This window comes from Drosophila simulans, chromosome X, assembly GCF_016746395.2.
Source record: "Drosophila simulans strain w501 chromosome X, Prin_Dsim_3.1, whole genome shotgun sequence".
Taxonomy (NCBI): Eukaryota; Metazoa; Arthropoda; class Insecta; order Diptera; family Drosophilidae; genus Drosophila; species Drosophila simulans.
Genome location: NC_052525.2, coordinates 2,089,115 through 2,105,655, shown reverse-complemented (window position 1 = coordinate 2,105,655; position 16,541 = coordinate 2,089,115). Strand labels below are relative to the sequence as shown.

Here is a 16,541-nt window from a genome sequence, read left to right as displayed (position 1 = left end):
AGCCTCGTTCTCGAGAGATGTGCATGTGTTGCCCCAACCGTCGTCAGACGGATAAGTAAACAAATTCAGCTTTATCTTCAATAGGAAACAAGGAAAACAGAGTTCCCCGTTGAGGTTCGCCTTTGATATTTAACAATCTTTGAACAGCTGAAAGATGAGAACAAAAACACCAACCTCGCAATGGATACACACACGCACATCGATGGTGTGTGTGTGTGTGTGTGTGTAATGGTGGCAGACAAAGGCCAACAACAAGTTGCCATGGGAGTTGCCACCAAAATCTTTCGTTCGCACGTTGAAGGCAGCAAAAACGCAGAAGCAACAGCCACATCAAGAAGCGCAACAAGAAGGCCAAGAGCAGTACACGGTACAGTGAGGACTGCCTGTGGAGGGATGCCAGAAATGTCGTAGAAGGGAGTGTGACTGTTCTGTTCTTCAAACACGCACAGTTTCTTAAGTACCACAAAAATCCCTAGTAATGAATAGTAATCCTCACTGTACTTCAGTCCAAAGAAGATGGAGCAAGTGGAGGAGACCCAGGGAGCAGTAGACACCGAAAACGGAATACATTTAACCGAACATCCTGGCGGAGAAGTACTCACCCACATATGTATGTATGTACATGTGTGCTTGCGCGACGAGGCTAATACCAATAATCCTTTGGTTTTACCATAATAACAAGATATAGCTGTTCGCCGCATTCCCTTTATCGCGCCGATTGATTCCACGACGGCCACGCCCACTTGCTTGAGAGCCATGCAAAACTAGGCACCACCCAATGAACATACGAAATGGATGGAAAATCGGGATGGTATTACCAGCAACTCGGCTTGCTTTTCCTCGTGTTGCAAATGAAATGGATGAAAATCAATTTGACGTGTCTTGAATTCTGTTTTGGGTTTAAAGAACTCGTTTTACAAAAGATAAAAAGGCGAAAAGGGAAGGAAGCGTAGCGAGGGGACACACAAATGGAAATAAACTCGAAAAGTGGGAAAGGTGTGCGTACACAGAGCCAAATGATTTCATCGAGTTTTCGGGGATTTCAGTGCGATACCTGCACTCGTCCATCCCCCAGATGAAAGCAATCATCTATCCCCCAGCAACTGACTCGCTTTCTCTGGGAGGTTTTGTACTTCTTTTTTTTTAGTGGGTTTTTAGTAGGTTTATGCTGTATATATTTAGAAAAGACGAAGAACGCGGGCAAATGCTAACACAATGCTTGTAAAACAAACACACGAAAATACAACAATACACCAACGAATGTGGAAAGCGGGGAGAACTCATTGAATTTGTCGCTTCCATCGTCATTTAAGGGTGGCAATAATTACATCAATCTTTTTACCATTTCAATTTTGAAAACAAATCGAGCCACTCGAGGCCAACAACAACAACAACGTAGCTCGACCTCCCAGGGGAAAGCCAGCAAGCGAGAAAAGCGAAAAGAAAAGCCAACTGAACTGAAGCGAATGGAACGAGGAAAGAAATGGGGCGAGAAGTGCAGGAAGGTCCCGTGGAATAAATACACATTCAAGATGGATTTGTCGGATTCACTTGGGACCCACGAACAATGACACATGCACCCGGAATCTAGATCATGAAATTTGCATGCGCATGTCCCCAAAATCCGGGGAATTCAGGCCTTTGACCCCTGCCCACGTGGAAGTTACGCGGCATAGCTGCCACCAAAGACTTGCGTAATTAACTCACCAAGAAATCGGAAGGAATCCATTTCAAGTTCATCGACTTCTCCACGTCACGCAATTGGTTCGCAAAGATACTGAAATATGGAAATATTTCAAAAAACCCAACCAGCTAGCAAATGCACTGTGTGTTTTTACACCCCACAAAATTACAGCTTCGACACGATTCTGTGAAAGCGCGCTGTTTTGCATGGCAAATGTTGAAGGGTGTTTCAAAAACCCCTAGGGATTTCGAAACACAATGCTGACGCCCAGAAATAGGCTTTCGAACTGGTTATTTGGTATAGAGAACGTATTAAGGAATTAGAAGCGGTTAGGCGCTACAATCAAGGATCCCTGGAGAGTAAATGGAAACAGGGTATTATTAATAACAAGTCTTATTAATTAACAAGCCTACTACTACTACAAACTACTACTACTACTAATTGCACACAAACTGCATTCATTTGGGCCCACTTATTCAAATCCTAATCGCATTTCCGGTATCGATTCGCAATCGTTTATCGATGACACAAATGGTGGCCTAATCAAATCAATTTGCCGCCTAACCCATATTCCCATATTCACATCTAGCATCTCAGCTCGGCTCATCTCCCAGCCTAAGGGAGTTTTCCTGTTTTTCCTCCACTTTTCCGCTGGCACACACACACACACACACGCATGTGAATGTGTGAGTTTTCTGACGACAATGTCCCTCGAAGGTAATGAAAACGACGCGACGGGAGACGTCAACAGAAACGCTGACGTCCGCCGCCGCCACCGCCTGTCAGTCGAAATGGGAAAATCCGGGCACAGGGGGGTGGGAAAACATGGCTGAGGAGGACTCCTCATGCAGTCACAAACAACAGCCACCGAAACCTCATCATAATCATCATCGCCATCGTTATAGTCGTCGCCCTGAAAAAGTCGCACAACAAGTCGTGGAATGAACTGCGGATAGAAGCTGTTCGGTATTTGAGCACCTGGACCTCTGGAGATTACCATGCATATATGTACATATATGAGGCGCAGCTCAAGATAAATACAATTTGGCGAGTGACTTCCGAGCTTGGCCATGGCCACGTGTCCAAAGTTTGCTCTACCACTCATGTCAACCACCCACACAAATAATTCCAAATTTTGAAAATTTCAACAGAAACCACCCCAAGTTACTAAAAATTTGAGAGACAATGCTCATTTCTCATTCAAACTGCATAATAACAGGCAAAAAATAAAGATTGCAAAATAATAATACAATTATTCTGCTCGAATTAATTATTCATTGTTGTTATGGCTAAGCAACTTATGCACCCCTGCAACAAGGCTTTCATCCGTAATGATTAAGCCGTTAACCAGTATTTCGGTGCAAATGATCTATAAGATACACATGGGGTGGAAATTCATTGTTGCGCTAGATTTGTATCACCACCCGCAATCAATTAAAATTATTAACTTTCCCAGCAGTTACCTTCATTTAATAAGCACAGACTATCGAATAGTTTAAGGCTTAAAGATACAAAAAAAAAGGGGATTCAAGAGTGCGAGCCAAACTCAATTTGGCAGCATTGCGACGCAAAAAGTTAACGCTTTGGCTAGCAGCTACTATTAGATCAATTAAAAGGCTTTCAAACCATCCGGAGAAGGGATAGCACGAATAGTATGGATGCAATATGTAGTATGGAGTACACATATATGTACGAGCATGTGTATAGGGTACATATAGGCCGGTACCCGTACAACGGGACGCACTTAAACTAATTAAGCCCCCGATTGCCGGGCAACCAGAAAGAGTGTAGCAGAGTGTAGAAGCACGGGGCGTAATGGTAGAGAAAAGCCCCGTAAACGATTTTGCGGGCTGCTGCATTAAAATCCATCAACGAAACGACAATGGGCGTATTGAACAGCGTCATCGCAATATCCCCTCTTCTTTCTTCGCATTGGCTCAGCGGGGGGGTCGACTGCATTCGAAGCAGGAAAGCCTCGGTCGCGTGGTTCGGACTACCAGATACCCATTGCAACTCGGCGAACACTGGCCCGTCTGGGGAAACCGTTGGCATCCAGGTAGACGTTGACAAATCAAATTCAATTTTATGGTTTCCGAGAAGTTGTTTGTCTTACATTCCTTGTGCCAACGTAATATACCCTCTGGCTGCTGCTTGGGTACGGGGTAGAAAAGAGAGGGTTTGTTTGCCGACCAAGTGGATTTGTCCACGCCGCGTGGTGAACTTTTCTGGGATGGAGTGTCTGGCGGAGACGGGGATTCTGTTCGGTGGACGGGTGCTTTTCGGCGGGTGGTGGGTGGTGGATGTGGTCCGCTTCGACTTGACGATGCGTTGGAGTGCGAAGAATCAACACATACTCCACCGGGCGCCAGCTGCGACGCAATTAGTTCCTGGCCAAGGGCCCCCAAAAAGATGGTGCGTAATTTTCGGAGGAAAGCGGATGCAGCGGGGTCATGGAGGACACGAGAAATGCCAGAGCTTCCAGTGAGTAAGCTGCAAATCTGCACCACTTTTTCGAATATGTTTTTTCTAGATCAAAAACTGATGTTGTTCTCCCCAAGGGCGTAAATGCCATGGGTTTACCGATTTCATGGGAAAAAGAGGCCAGGCGAAATAAAAACCACCGAGTTAAGACATTCCTTGATTTCCAATTAACAAATCACACAGGGAAAATGATTTCATCAACGGCGATTGAAATCAAAAAGCGTTTTTCACTTTAATTGCTTTTCAAGAACAGCGCGCAGAGAGGGGGGAACGGCGGGAGAACAGAGCAACCCCCCAATGACATTTCTCTGTTTTTTCTTGCCTTTAGCAGCAGCTGTATTCATTGTGAACAGCTGATGGGCATACCAAATTTATGATGACGTCGAGCAAACACTCAAATCTCGCAGACGAAGAGAGGCGCGCTCTCTTTTGGCGCTCTCTGACTCTCTCTCGCCCTCTCTCTGTTTGGTTTTGATTCGAGGGGATCAAACTTCCGGGTGAGCGGGACAGAGCGATTTGGGGGAGACACGATCACGATCTTGACAAGTAACAGTTGTTCTCGTTCTCGACGGCCTCCCCCTTTCTTTTCTCTGTTCTCCGTCTCTCTTTCATGTGTTTTTGTGCCCCCCGCTTTGTCATGTTACGTTTCTGTCTTGCACTGATAACAGCTGACAATTGAGTGTGCGTGTGCGGCTGAGTGTGCGTATGTGTACGCGTGTGTGTGTGCGCGCGTGTCTACAGCTGCGGCCAAGAAAACATGAATCTTAATCGCTTTAAATCACTTTGGTCTCGACTGTAGGTGATTTGTGAACTTCAACTTATTCATTTCACCTTTATTGTTAATCAGCTCGTCATTTAACGATATTTATGTACATATGTATATTCAGTGGGATATCGGCCGCCACCGCATCTGTGTGAGTGAGGCTACCTGTGATCCCGATTGTGATTGACTCGGTGAACAGCTGCACATGTGAGTCGCAGGACGACGAGGGAGGAGAAAGGAGGGGCAAAGCAACAGCAGGCGAGAGGTCAATGCCAACGGAGTCTGGAGATCTTCCCTTTCCCAGAATGATAGTCCCTTAACCTCTTACGTGCATACGTACGTACATCCATGTACATACATACTGGCTGCTAACCCATTGAAGTGAATGATGCTACAGATGTACGAGCCAGCGCGAATTCTTCAGGAAACTAGGTTAGACATTAGGCTGAAAGGTTCAGCGAAATCAAAGACGCTATATGGGCTAATTTCGTTTCTTATCTAGTTTGGCCAACACTTTTCCTTAACGGATTCCCAGAACTGAATCTAGCACACAAATAGCGATGTATGCATGTATGTACGTATGTATGTTTGTGGGTTGCTTTTACATAGGTACGATAAACAGTATGACTAACCATTTACATAAATTTGTGTACATAAATTGACTCCCGAGTGGCATTCAAGGGAATTGAAAACAAGTTCTCGTTGACTTACCAACCCAAAATTCGAGCATATCGCCATTAAACGATTTTGCCACTTCCTGAACAACAAACCCCCCGATAGAAGGAAACCCTCTTTCGGCATAATCCCTGCTTAATTGCTGCCCGCTTTTGAGACGTGGCCAGTGACAACCCTGCCAAAAGCAACAAACCGACACGCAAAAACGCATTGTGTGCCACACACTCGAAGAAATCCTTGGTTCAACTGCGCACTGCAGGAGTGCCCAAGCTAACAAACTAACTATGCATTTTTTCGCCGTGTAGTCGAGCACTGTGCCCCGCGCCTCGCCCCTCACCCCAACAATCCAGGACACCCTGGCCCTTTTGCTTTGTTTGCAGCGCCTAGTGCCTTGCCTTTGGCCCTTTATTTTATTGCCTCTCGTCGTGGCTGCCAAACACGGATACACACAGCGGGTACAAGGCGAGCGAGGGAGACGGCTAGAGCCGTGCAGAAAGAGACAGCGCTAACCGGGCACCGCGTAGAGATACAGAAAAACGTTGATTATTAATTATGAGACGCTCTATGGCCGATAACTGCGGTGGGCTAGTTCAGCAGTTGGCGAAAATCTCGAAAATGTGTGCCTGCAAACTGGTTACAAATGGCTTTTCACAACCCAATGGAGCTCCCTCCTTACCCCCCTACCCCGCTACCATGCTACCCCCCTCCCCTGCTCAGGCGGCTCACTCACTTGCGCATTTTGAAAAACGATGGCTTCCCCGATGCCCCAATGCCCATCAATGTCACCATGTGCACAGTTCAAAGAGTGCGTAGGGCTCTTTAGTGTTAAGTTCGCCATCTAAGGCCGCCAATGATGGCTTCCATCTGCATTGATAAGGGGCTCCAGTGGCTCCATTGTGAGTGAGGTGAGGAAGGGGAGCACCTCGAGAACCCAAGATTCATTTCCGATTCAGCACTCAATTATCGGTATTCATTTGTCGCCAGTTGGAAGCCCTAGAAAGTTGAACTCTATTTTTTGGGGCGTGTTGGTGATGAGGGGCGTGGAGTGATAGGGCGAGGGGAGGGGGGCAACCCCACCTGACCGTTTCTTGCGGATCTGGTGGATGTGGCGCAGAGTAACTCAATACCAAACACAACAATTTCCAAAACGAAGCGAGCGGAGAAACGAGCGTGCAAAATCCATTTAAGTTGTACAACTTCAGTTTTGTGGGCCAGACGGTAGCGAGTGGGACCCCAGGGGTGAAGGGGGATGGGGGCTCCGACAAGGGCGGTAGTGAGAGCGAGAGGGAGATGGCCGCACTCAGTGCACTTCTCCGGCAACGAGGAAACACACAAAGCCAAACAAACAAAAGCATAGACAGCAAACACAAAACGCCAGCAAAGACACAAGGCAAAAAGACAAAAAGACAGGCAGAGAGCAAAGACAGAGGAACGACGCCAAACTCAAGCAACATTTGATTGTCGGCCATGCACAGCAAACCAGTATAATTGCACAAACACACACACACACACACAATCGCAAGCGTCGCAATCGCAAACGGCTCACACAGACACGCACACAAGTGCGGTCAGCGTTTTAGGTGTTTGCTGCAGATCCCAAGTGCCTTTGGGATCCAAGAGTTGTACTGCAGAATCTGGAAAAGATCGTTGCCTAAGGACATGGGGCCAAAACACAGACATTCCATTATCTATTCCACTATCTGTCGTATATTTACCTCGGACTTTGGGCACTTGTACAATTGTTAAATAAATGAAACACATGCGAATCAGAGCAGTCCTGGCACATCCTTGCCAACAGCCACCAGTGACTTTCTTCGCAGCTGGCTAATGGTGTGGCCCATGCTGTTGGGTTAGCATTTCGTGCATATTCATACATATTTCGAGTGAAGGGCGCTGCGCTCTCTTTTTTAGCCAGCTCAGTTTTTTTGTTTTTCCTTCTTGGACAGCCAAATTAACAAACAAAAAAGTAATAATCAAATGGGAAACCAACGACAAAAAAAAACAGAGTATTTTCGCTGGCTTGGTTTTATTTTGTTTTCGTCGCTTAGCTGCTATTGCTCTCTTTCGACGGGGCTCTCTTAGGGTCACTCTTCCGAAGAGAGAGAGCGTGTTGCCCTGTCGGCTGCGACGTCGACGTCAGCGTCGTCATTGTTGCGCGGCCGTTTAACTTTGTGTGCCCGACTGTTTGATTGTGTGTGTGTGTGAGGCCCGCACGTGTGTGTGCGCATTGGTCTCATTTCAAGATAATCGCTCTTCTTCTTCGCCCTCTCTGCTCTCTCACCCCATCTCCGCGCCCGCATTGTTGTTATTGTAAGCTAGCGGCTGGCTCTTTGTTGTTGTTATAGTTTTTATGTTTTTTCCTCGGCTGGTTAATGTTATTAGTTTTGTTATTGGCTTTTATTGAAATTGTCTTTAACCCATTTTAAATGCGTGTGTCAACAGGTTTTGACCCCAATTGCAAAAAGTAAGGGTAAAGTAAGGTAAGAAGTGTGCTCTATAAGAATGTAAAGACAATGGAACTACTTATCACACAATTGAAACACATGCTACTACTACATATGTACATACATATATTATATTATATTATATGTACGTTTGTATATATTACAAAACAACGTGCGGAGAAACCGAAACTGAAACCGAAAAATAGAAATTACTTTCCCACAACGAAGATTTCGGGTTATGCGATTGTGTTTGTCTTTGAAATTATCAAGATATTTCTGTCAGTCCCCCCCCCGTGTTCGCCACCCCCTCCATTGCCCACCGCTTGCCACGCTTCCCCAACTCATCGAGCAACCTCCAAGTCCAACCAAGCTGATCTTGAGAAATCCCAGACCCAGACGTAAAATCGAAAACAAAAACACAAAACACAAAAACACAGAAACACGCGCTCAATGCGAGAAAAATGTAATTTGTTTATGCCCAAACGCAATTACGCATGGAATTTATACGAAATTCGAGGCAGCCGCCTCACAATTTGTTGCTGTTTATGTGCTTTTGCAATGAGCGAAATGGAAATCAAAATTGACAAAAGCTGGGGAAGTAAAAATTCACAAAGTAAAACCACTTTTGTTGTCTTCGCTGAACTTCCGGCATTTCCTTGCTCATCTGAAATTGTTGTTGCTGTCGCTTTTTGTATTTGTTTGTATTGCTGCTGTTGTTTGTTGTTGTTATTGTTGTTATTGTTATTGTTTTTGTTAGCACAACACGTAGTGCAACAAAGTTGAAAATGCGTTTTGCACAAAACCTGTTGGGCATTAGCGAAAGACGAGAGGAAAGCGGCAAATTAAGGAAAATGAGAAACATAATTAGAGGCAAAATACTAATCACACAAGGCGCATATCAGTCTTCGACTAGCTCTTGTCGAACGCGGTTGTAAAAATTGAACGCTGCGATCGTTATCTTCTGTTCTCTCTGAGAACATTTTGGTGTACATTAGATATTTTCTGTTTTCTTCTTTAATTGTGATATTCGCAAAGGACTACAATCAAACGTTCAAGTGATGCAATTGGTGATGCTGAAGCATCTGCCGTTGAAAAAATGCGTACTAAAAGGAATAAACCACTAGTGGAGCGCCAGAACGAACGGGGCTCCAAGCAAATTACAAATTATTTTCGTCCACTACAAACTTTAGACGATGATAATGATGATAAACCTATTGAAACGGACACACTTGATGAAATAATAATCAAACCACCTCCTATAACATTAATTAAACAAAATACAAAATTTGTACACGAGCTAATGGCTAAAATTAAAACTGATGATTACTTTATTAAAACCATCTCAATTGGAATTTGTAATGACCCGCTTAACCACAGTAATACACGTTAGGGTTTATGGCTTGTAATGAGTTAGTTTATTTGGTTTAATAATATTCGCGCACCCACTCCGCTTCACAGTTCGCACCCGAATAATCCCTTCTCTCACTCCTCTGCTGGGCGATCGTTCGCGCCTGTCCCGTCGCTGCTCTCTCGATGCTTGGTTGTTGGCAATGCCGGTTGCCACATCCCTCCTTTATTGACGAGTTTTAGCTTTAATGGCGGCAGGGGTGGCTGGATCCCGAGGCCTCCTTCTGTGGGCTGAAGTACTGCGACCTCCGAAGTTGGTGTTGATTCCGGTAGGCTGGCATCTGATTGCGGCGTTGGGCAGGAGGCTGGATACGTCTGGCTAGCCGGGACTTTCTTAAGATGTGAGGCATTTCTTGTTAGTTTTCTACCACCCCCTTCGATCACCACAATGTTATTGTGTCGTTCTAACACCGTAAATTCCGTCTTGTCGAAGTTTGATGTAAGTTTGTTTGGGAACACTACGTTTTTCAAAAGTACCTTGTCGCCCACTTCTATATCGACTTCCTTTGCCCCTCTTCTTTTGTCGGCTGCCTGCTTTCCCTTATATTTTCCAATAATGTCTTTATCTCTTTCCTCAGAGTCTAAGGTTTTCTCGTAGATATCCCCAACGCCTGGTATTTTGTCACGGATGACTCTGCTGAACATTAGCTTTGTGGGCGCTGACCCTGTTGTTCCATGTGGGGTTACATTGTACATCAAAATAAACTTTTGGATTTCCTCTTTGTAGTTTTTCCCATTTGCGTATGCTATTTTTAGGCGTTTCACAAGGGCTCTGTTCATGTTCTCAACTTCCCCGTTTGCTTGCGGCCAATACGGTGGGGTCCTAACCTGTTCAATGCCGCACGCTTTGCAGTAGTTAGAAAACTCCTCGCTAACATACTGGCGTCCGTTATCAGTTCGTAGGTACTCAGGATATCCCAGTCTACAAAAGATTTCTTTCATTGCCTCTATCAGGGTCGTTGAAGATATGGTTTTAAGAAACTTATGCTCCATATATCGTGAAAAATAGTCAATAAAGACTAGAACATATTCATTGTTAGGTAACGGACCTAGCAGATCCGACGCTACCCAAATCCACGGGCCAGTGGGAAAAGGATTTCTATCCATAGGCGGTGGTCGGATGTCTTGAGATACCAGGCAACAATCTCTGCAAGCTTTGACAAACTTTTCTGCCTCTCGGTCTATTTGTGGCCACCATACTTTGGACCGCAGGCGGCGTTTCATTGCTGTCTCGCCGGGATGACCTTCGTGGGCTAACTCCAGTATTTTCATTCTAAGAGATCTCGGCACGACTACTCGGTTTCCCCTCAACAGGAGCGAGCCAACCGCTGACAGCTCGTTACGAAACGGATAGAAGCTCCCTGAACTATCAGGCTTCCAGGAGTCGTTTTCCAGGCAACCGATTGCGTCCATAATCTCTTCATCCCTCTTGGAAGATTCTGCTATTTCCGAGATTGTCATAGATTTTGGGATGGAGCTCTGTACGACGCGTAGGATGCTGTATTCCGTCCTGAGATCGATTGGTTCTACCGTAGATAGTTGGCAGAGACGAGACAACGCATCTGATATGTTGTCTTTTCCGGATTTATAGATAACGGTGAACGTATATGCCTGGAGTCGCAGCAGCCACCTTTCAATGCGGGCCGGGGGCTTGGATGTTGGTTTGAAAATGGCTTCCAAGGGTTTGTGATCGGTTACGAGTTCGAAGTGCAGGCCTGCCAGAAAGTAATAAAATTTCTCCACTGCCCAAACCAGTGCTAGGCTCTCCTTTTCCGTTTGGGAGTAGCGTTTCTCCACCTCTGACAGGGCCTTGCTAGCAAAGGTAATTATTAATGGTTCGTTGTCGACTTTGAATTGCAATAAGACAGCCCCAAGGGCAACCGGGCTAGCGTCCGCAATCACCCGAGTTCGATGTTTAGGATCGAAATATGATAGTTTGGGTACCTTGGATAGGAGATTCTTAAGGTTGTTGAAAGCATTTTTCTCGGCTTCGCCCCAGGTGAATTTGTTTTCAGTTTTCAGCAGTTTTCTTAGAGGATCTGTGTGACTTGCAAGGTCCGGAATGAACTTTCCGACGTAGGTTACCAAACCGAGGAAGCTCCGTGTTTCCTCTTTGTTCTTCGGGTCTCTGAAAGATCGGATGACGTCAATTTTCTCTGGGTCGACTTCTATTCCCTTGTCGGATAAAATATGTCCGAGGAATTTTAGTTTCCTTGTCTTCCAGATGCATTTCTCTTTATTCAGTAGGACATTATTTTCCTGGAATATCTCGCATACTTCTTTTACGGCGCTGTCGATTTCGAGGTCAGTTGCGCCAAAAATGATTATGTCATCGATGAAGTTCATGGCGTTAGGTACCGTAGATAACATCTGCTCCAGAAGGCGTTGAAAAATTTCGGGAGCAGAATTAACTCCAAACATCAAACGCTTATAGCGGAAAAGTCCCCTTGGGGTTATGAACGTTGTTATCTCCCGGCTCGATTCATCAAGGGCCACTTGGTGATAGGCGTCCTTGAGGTCTAGGCGTGCGAAGAATTTCGCCTCTTTGAGTCTGGTCATAAAGCAATCGAAAGTTGGTAATGGATAGTTTTCCCGTAGGATAGCTTTGTTTGCCAGTCGCATGTCGACACATAAGCGGATGTCCCCGTTCTCCTTAAACGCAAGCACGATGGGAGATATCCAAGCACTCGGACCCTTGACTGGTTCAATTATATCTCGACTCAGGGCTTCCCCCAGTTTTTCCATGACTTTGTCCTCGAGCGCTGCCGGGATTCGTCTCACCGGTTGTTGAACGGGTTTTACGTCATAATCGATAGACAGCCTTACTTCAATGTTTTTCCAACTCGGAAAAGGCTCTATTTCTTCAATCCGGTTAATGTTTCTTCCCAGTCGGAGGACTTTTAACTCGATAGCTGTGTCTCGGCCCAACAGAGATTGTTCTCCATTTTCAATCACGTAAAATGAAGCAATCCCTTCGGCACCCGGCTCGACGGAAATTGGGGCCTCGAAAATACACATTACTCGAAGTAATTTATTAGAGGCATAGGCTCGGAATTGCTTTTCTGTATGGGTTCTTACGTTAAAGACTGTGGCCTTTCTCTTCACTAGCAGAGACCAGTCCGCGTGGCTGATAAGGTTAAACTTGCACCCCGAGTCAATGATTAAAGGAATTTCGCGGCCTCCCACTCGGCATCGTATGAACTCCTCTTCATCCTCGCTTGACACTCGAAAGCAATGTGCCTCGCCCTTTTTAAGTTTGGAGCTGGTGGCCTCCTCTTCGACAGATCGTATGTACGTGCGAGGCCTTTTTAGGTTATTCCTTTGGGACTTAGGGAATCGGCTGTTCAGGTTAGTTCGGCACTTCCTGGCATAGTGTCCAGGCTTCGAGCATTTATTGCAAGTCACATTTCTTGCCGGACATGATGGGTCATTGTGTGTGTGTCCGAATTTTCCACATCTGGGGCATTCCCCACTCTGCTTGAAACCACGATGTGCAATTTTACAGATGGGTTCCGCACTTGGTCTTGATGTCATTTCTTTTGATTCCTTGTTGATCTGCTCCTCAACCTGACATACTTCGATCACTTCCTCTAGTGAATTTTCCTTCCCCAGGAGTCTTTTCTTGAGGTCTAGAGGTGCCCACACATCTATAATTTTATCCTTAAGACATATATCCTCAATCTCCGCTTTTGAGGATCCAAATGCACATCGTTGCATTTGTTGACGGAGTCGCAGCAAGAAATCCCCAAAGCTTTCTGTGTCCAACGGTGTCAGACTTCTGAATAGATGTCTCTCAAACGTTGAGTTCTGCTTTGGTGAGAAGTGTTTATTTAGATGGTCGATGAGGATTTTGTAGATGTCTTCTTTATTTCCGTCGCAGGGCTCAACTAGCGCACCAGGTAGGGAGAATACTACTGACTGTAGCTGGACTCCTCCCAAAAGCAGTAGCTTACTCCTCTTCTGCTTCTCGGTAACAATGCCCTCGGCCTCGAGGTATATTGTAAATGCCCTCAACCACTTCTCCCATTCATTTCGGAGGATTGCCTTGTCGATCACCTCGCACAGAAACGGTTTAATGACACTGTCGGTCATTTTAAATACGGGACCTAGACTTGGGGTTTAAAAAAAAAACATTATTAGATTTATGACTTGACTTGTAATTAATACCCGGCCCTCTTAGGAGCTTGTAATTATTACTCAGTCTCAGTTCAATAATACCTCCAATTTACATTTGGGGTTTAGTTGTTTAACTTTTTCCTTTTTAATTTTATTAATTCTTTTGGCTTGTGGAGAGAATACTGCTCCACCCGACCTTTAACCTTCTGTTTACCACTCAAACCGATTACTCAGCTCTTTTCTTACAAGCTTGTAATGTTATCTTTTTTTTTTTATTAGATTCTTTTATACAAATTTTTTTTTATTTATATATTTTCGTGTTCCGTTTCTTTTATTTTTTTCTAAATATGCTTTGGCTTGTACCACTACTCAGCTCCTCTATTTAGAGCTTATAATGCGTACTCGGCCCTTGCAACTCTTTGGTTGCTAGAGAAATTTCTCAATCAATCACCTTTCAGGCTTGTAAAGAGTATTACTCTTTACCCGGCCTTATTAGTTATTTTTTTTTTTAATCTCCTGGTTGCTAGAGAGTGTCTCTCTAACTCACCTTCTCTTAAGCTTGCGAAGAGTAATCTCTTCACTCAGCCTATCTGTCGGAGTGCATGTGTGTTGGATGAGAGTGAGTGAAAAATTGTGCATACAGAATCACTGATTCTGCTTTGTGCTTAAAGTCAGTTTATGTTGGCAACGTGCAATCTGCACTCCCGCAGCTTATTCTTTCTCTCCTCTTTCTTAACACTTTCACATATGTATGTGCCGGTAAGCCCATTCAATCACACACACACTTACGTCCAGCCTATATCACGCCAGTCGTTTACCGTAATTTCGCGCCCTTTTCCCTAATTCATCAAATTTTCCAAGGTTTTAGTTATTATTATTATCATTTACCGATTTTTCCACTCGTCGCCAATGTAATGACCCGCTTAACCACAGTAATACACGTTAGGGTTTATGGCTTGTAATGAGTTAGTTTATTTGGTTTAATAATATTCGCGCACCCACTCCGCTTCACAGTTCGCACCCGAATAATCCCTTCTCTCACTCCTCTGCTGGGCGATCGTTCGCGCCTGTCCCGTCGCTGCTCTCTCGATGCTTGGTTGTTGGCAATGCCGGTTGCCACAGAATTAAAATATTTTTACCAAATATGGACTGTTTCAATGCAGCTTGTAACCAACTCAAGGAACATAACTGTGAGTTCTACACGTACGATACTAGATCAAACAAGCCATACAAAGCCATTTTATCCGGGCTGGATAAACTACCAATTGAAACTGTCAAATCCATGCTACAAAACCTAGGATTACAATGCACCGAAGTCAAAATTGTGGAAAAGAAAACTAAGTCTGATCATGAATTATTACTGTACATTGTTTATTTCGTAAACAAAAGTATCACAGTAAAGGAACTGCGCAAAAACTTTATGTATGTCAACCACACTAAAGTACGCTGGGAGTATAAAGTGAAATTGCAGAATAAAATTACTCAATGCTACAATTGCCAACTATTTGGACATGGATCAAATAATTGTTCAGTTAAAACATCATGTGCCCATTGTGCTGGATCACACCAGACTGCCGTATGTATGGACGTAAACAACAAAAAATGCGCTAACTGTAAAGGCGACCATCCATCGACAGAACTGACATGCCCATGCCGAATTTCTTATCTCAATTTACTTTCCAAACGCTCATCACAACGCATTGGAAGAAATAACTTGGAAGCTCATGGAATGAGGAATTCTAAGCAACACATCGCTCCATCTGCTCTCTTTGGAAATCAACCCCAGATCTCATTGCCTACTCAAACTAAGAGAGTGCAACAACTCAACTTTGGTAGCTATAGTAATGCACTCACCAATATTCATACTTTGCCTAATCCCAAAGCAAATATCACAAATGAAACTAATCTCTTTTCATGTGAAGAGATAAATTCTCTTTTGTCTGAATTAATAACAAGACTTAATGAATGCTCCAATAAGGGAGAGCAATTTCAAGCAATTTCTCAGTTAGCGATTAAGTATGTTTACACAAACAAATAATTTTATTGATAATTTGAATATTATGGCATGGAATGCTCGTGCCGTTAGAAACAAACGTATAGAACTAATCAAGTTCTTAGAAAATAATCACATTCACATAGCACTTATAAATGAAACGTGGCTGACTCATAGTGACCGTTTTAATATACCCGAATACACTATATACAGAAATGACAGGAAGGAAAGTAGGGGAGGCGGCGTTGCCATTGCAGTTAGTAACACATTGATACATGAACAAATACCCTGCATTAAAAGTCATGTTATTGAAAATGTAGGTATACAAATCAACACTGACTCTAATTCCAGTCTAAAAATTTACTCTATTTACTTTGCTGGAAATACTTCAAAATGTATTCCTAGTTCATGTGACTTATCTTGGGACCATAATCATTTAAAAAGTTTGTATAGATCTGATCTCCTTAAGATCTCACAAATAAATGGAAATTTTCTAATTTGCGGGGACTTCAACTCGCGCCACAGAGCATGGAAGTGTACCCGAGCCAATGGTTGGGGCAAAATTCTCAATGAACTTTCAGATCTGGGAAAATTCAGTATTTTGTACCCTACGCAACCCACATATATTCCGCATAACCATAAAGCAAAAGCATCAACATTGGACCTATGCCTCACTAATATCCCTAACCAGCTGGCTAATCCAGCAGTAATGCAAGAGCTTTCCTCTGATCACCTACCAGTGGTTATTAAATACTCTACAAATTTTATGCGCAATGTAAAAACATATCCGATTTTGGGAAGGGCAAATTGGGCGCTTTTTAAGAGAATTATAAATGAAAGGCTGATGGTTGAAGAGGTGGTTGTCAACTGCTCACAGATATCGACTTTGGATATTGATAATTTAATCGGCTCTTTCACTAGAGTAATCAATTATGCCTTTCTTAAAGCAGTCCCTCATAAACCTATACATCACTCCAA

General features: G+C 44.1%; 1 protein-coding gene across 1 annotated transcript; it reads right to left on the bottom strand.

Moving 5' to 3' along the window:
• Positions 1–9,439: 9,439 nt before the first annotated feature.
• Positions 9,440–14,691, bottom strand: LOC120285249 (uncharacterized protein K02A2.6-like). The gene is made up of 2 exons (XM_039296582.2): positions 14,459–14,691; positions 9,440–13,565 (listed from the first exon to the last, which is right to left on the bottom strand). The coding sequence occupies exon 2, from the start codon at positions 13,544–13,546 to the stop codon at positions 9,530–9,532; it is 4,017 nt and encodes a 1,338-aa protein (XP_039152516.1). The 5' UTR covers positions 13,547–13,565; positions 14,459–14,691; the 3' UTR covers positions 9,440–9,529.
• Positions 14,692–16,541: the final 1,850 nt, after the last annotated feature.